Here is a 3950-nt window from a genome sequence, read left to right as displayed (position 1 = left end):
ATAAATCCATACAATTATAGAATATACCTGATGTCATTGATAACTACAGTCAAACAATTATTGAATTTGCTTTCCCTTTCCCTTTATCTAAAATTTCACAACATGCGTATATCATTTTTTCGGGGAAAAAGCTGTAAAATATGGTACAAATGACAGGTCTGATTACGTTTCAGAATCAGTGTCGTTGGTTTGAAATGAATTACAATGAGATCTCCCATTTTTTCTGTCCATTATTTTCTATTAAGCGAAGTGTCAATGTTATATTGTCTCTGACTGTCTCTGTAACTTTGTATTCGTAGTTATTATTGATAAGTGTCCAGGCACTCTGTCTTGGGACTTACAGATATTACTGACTGGAATTAGAACAGAGACTACAGTCCTACCTACAAATCAAACTTGGGACGGCGCAAAGTTCACTTCAAAAGTCTTTATCACATGTGCACAGTCAGGTTGGTCGTGTTGTGGCCTCTGTTTGTGAAGATAGGAAGGGTGACATATATTTGTGTTCAGCAACAAAATCTTCATTATCATCATATCGGCATCATCCACATGACAACTTCATTAAGGACCGGGCATAGATTCCACCTTCATGTTAACATCACAAGTCTGAAGTCGTTCCTCGGTCGATATCTTCAGCACCTTTCGGTACAATAGAAGGTCGGAGCCCTTTTCCTTACAGAAAGATGACAAAACGGAAAGATATTTCAAACTAGCATTCGCCATCGACTTCGACATATCAGAGGAGTTATTCTCAGAGGGTTTTTTTTCAGTCTGTTTGTTGATGATCCTACATTTAGCATTGTATCGAAGTAGGGGTACAAGTCAATGTTGTGCCTGAATAATTTCCACTACTATTCCTGTTTTCTTCCGCCGCCCATGGTTGAAGGTTTTGAAGCGCGTTAAGAGAAGCATTTTGTAGACAAAGTGGATCACTTCTGCTGCCTTCCTGCAGACTCAGATTCTTCATTGCCACTTCGTGCTGAATCGTGAACATGAATCGATTAGCCGCTTGTCGTTCGGCTTCTCTCTCCTCCGCCGTTTGCCTCCTGTTCAAAGACATTTTCTCTACATTAATGAAAGAAAATACTGTCCTATGTTTTGGGACACTAAAACTCGACCAGGGTTCACTTTGAAATCGAGCCGAGTCCTTGAAATAATTAGATTTTATAGGTATATACGCTTGGTGTTCTTATCGCTAATAGACTGGCCTTCCAGCCCTAAGTCTTCAAGCTTTATCTACCTACATATAATATACTCACAGCCAGCGTGATTGACTGCAAACTATTTGATAAATTTATGGGCCTGTTTTGAGCAGGTCTTCTTACACGTTTGTCAGCACTCGATTAAAGGATTTCCTACATACTCGACTCAAGCCGCCGACATGTCCGGATCGTTTAACTTCTTAAAAGTTGACAAAACAAGGCGTCGTGTAACTTACTATCACATTTGAACTCCTTGAATGGAAGTACATATATGGCAGTGGTTGCGCGTTATTATTCGGACTCACTGGAGCAACATTTTTCATTAAACTTTTTACAATTGAGACTTAAGGTAAAAGAAAAACATTTGACTAGCCTACCTCCACTTTGTTCGTCTGTTTTGAAACCAAGTCTTGACTTGAGCGTCTGTCATCTTTAAGGCTTTCGCCAGCGCTGCCCTTTCCGCTGATGCGAGGTACTTCTGACGATGGAATCTTTTCTCTAACTCGCAAATCTGCAATCGTGAGAAGGATGTACGTGGTTTTTTGCGTTTCGGCGGCGTGCGGTTTTGATAAGGATGGCCAATTCTTCGTGTTACTGTTGAAAATGGAACATAGAAAACAGAGACTTAAGTTGAAAATGTTTAGTACATTGCCAGTCGGTTATAAGCAACAAGACAGCGTGTACCGATGTAATGTGTCTTAAGGTTAGGCACTAGGCGTAACCGATGTACTTCTTTTAACAAAGTGTTAAAGACTTAAGTGTAGGGATATATATCACTTGATTGTGGTTGACTGCATGATTCCCCCACCCCGCTGCGAGATGCTATACATCGACGTACTATACGGGCAATTACTAGTATTGAAAGCGTTGCCAATTGGCGATGACAAGTGGCTTATACCTACCAGTTAGTCTGTCTTTTGCCAGTCTTCTTGATTCCATCCAAGGAAATGTAGCGCTTAAAGGTGCCGGTGGTGGACGGTGAGCAGGCACTCGTATTACTCCCGTCGTAGTACTGTAAGCGGGGAGAAGTGGTTGAGGGTATAAGAGGGCCCCGGATGACACTATCGCCCCGAAACTCGGTGAAAGAGGTAACGACGAACCCGATGTTGTTGTAGGAGTGCTTAAAATTTGATTGATACTGAAGGAAATATTTGAAGTGTTCGAGTTTACTGTGTGCGAGTTTTGTCGCCGTTCTCTTTTCCCTTCTGAGTCCGAATCTAATTTTTTCATGTCGTCCTCCTCCTCCTCTCTGTACTCTGGTGATCTGGGGCTTGAACAGTTCTCGCTCTCCATGTGTGGCATGTTTCCCTGCTTCCCTTCAATTTACGATTGAAGACCTTTCACCGTGACTGACTTTGACTTCTGTTATGTTAAACTTTTTCCCGTGTCAGCTGTCTTGTCTAGTGTCAATAAGAACACGCGTTCAGTGAGGGTAGCGATGAATCAACCTAGTCTGTTATAAGAGTTGTCATTTGTATCTTCGTATTACATGTCCGGTATTAATCATAACCACCAGCAAATTCACCCGTGGGAATACTCTACCGACTTTCTATTGGTTCATTCGTAATGCCTGACGGACAGTTTCCAAGGACTCTGAGAGAGATAGTCAAATGAAATGGCTACGTAAGCTCCGCCTAGGGTGGGCCCACCTAATCAAAGTCAGCTTTCAAGCATTACCTGGTAATTAGATAAACATGGCTACTTTCCCTAACACAAGATATATGCTATAGTATTTGTCATACAATTTACAATTAGCTACACTATATATCTGATATCTACTGCCAATGAACAATTAATCAAAAGCCGCCTTTTCTGAGAGACAACTATCCATCTAACAAATATAGGACCGAAAACGCACAGCATGATGGTCAGGTTGTTAGTCAGCTTCCGGGTCACCGTGTCAAACTTTAAAAATAAAAACAATAGCCCGCATCAAACAATTGCTACAAAGTATGCCAGTGATGTACACAAAGTGTGTACTTTACACTTCTAATGAACAATAAAACATACACAGTTACGTTTGCAAGTCAAATATGTCATATACAAACAAATTACCATGGCTTTGTCGCAGTACAATCGCGATGTAACTATAGCGATCCCATCCGAGAAAATCACTCATCAATTAATTTCAAAAAATCTAACATTTCGTGATTCTCAATTTTGTATTCTTGAAGACAACGAAATGCATCCACACTGTATATAATAGAAATTGTTAATTACACTGTTTGGTAGATCCCGGATGCCCGTCGACTGTGTTCTTCCTTGAAACTTAATTTTTGTAAATGGCCAACCAGTTGAGTGAAGGATATTCTTGATACGGCTCTGGAACATTTTGAACAAATGGAACATGAAATTTATAACTTTGAGGCAATATTAATCTTGATTAGTTGCAGCAATTTTGTGTTGACGCTCAAAGATCTACTATATAGTAAATAGTAGTGAGTAGTAGCCCGGGGCCGACTTCCATCCAAAAACGCTTGTTCCGTGTTCGGGCGAAACTCTCAGGATAATGAGAAATCTTCACAGGCCTCCTTGATCTGCTCTATTTACGCGGGAAATTTTGCTAAAGTGGGAATATTCACAAGTGGAAAAAATGTTTCAATTTGATAGTTTCATACCAAAGAAATTATCCGAATGCTTATAGTTGATACTAGTGTGACGGTCTCGAAAATGTATGCGGTAAGACCTGTGATAAATGTTTATGTAAGAAATTGTCGATTTCAAAATAGACATATCAACGCCGGTGAA

At 40.3% G+C, this 3950-nt stretch overlaps 1 protein-coding gene across 1 annotated transcript; it reads right to left on the bottom strand.

Moving 5' to 3' along the window:
* Nucleotides 1-793: 793 nt before the first annotated feature.
* Nucleotides 794-2504, bottom strand: LOC144446817 (T-cell leukemia homeobox protein 3-like). Its single transcript, XM_078136658.1, has 3 exons — nt 2105-2504; nt 1580-1796; nt 794-1046 (listed from the first exon to the last, which is right to left on the bottom strand). Exons 1-3 carry the CDS (start codon nt 2502-2504, stop codon nt 794-796), a joined length of 870 nt encoding a protein of 289 aa, XP_077992784.1.
* Between the last annotated feature and the right edge of the window lie 1446 nt (nt 2505-3950).

This window comes from Glandiceps talaboti, chromosome 15 (assembly GCF_964340395.1).
Source record: "Glandiceps talaboti chromosome 15, keGlaTala1.1, whole genome shotgun sequence".
NCBI lineage: Eukaryota > Metazoa > Hemichordata > Enteropneusta > Spengelidae > Glandiceps > Glandiceps talaboti.
This window is presented reverse-complemented; position numbering and strand designations above follow the sequence as displayed.

What these genes read in the sequence shown, in the direction of transcription:
- LOC144446817 (XM_078136658.1), bottom strand. Translation starts at nt 2,504, where the DNA reads ATGCCACACATGGAGAGCGAGAACTGTTCAAGCCCCAGATCACCAGAG. An exon ending in GGCAAAAGACAGACTAACTG is followed by an intron (nt 1,797 to 2,104) that starts GTAGGTATAAGC and finishes CATTTTCAACAG; the next exon opens with TAACACGAAGAATTGGCCAT. An exon ending in AACAGACGAACAAAGTGGAG is followed by an intron (nt 1,047 to 1,579) that starts GTAGGCTAGTCA and finishes GTCTTTGAACAG; the next exon opens with GAGGCAAACGGCGGAGGAGA.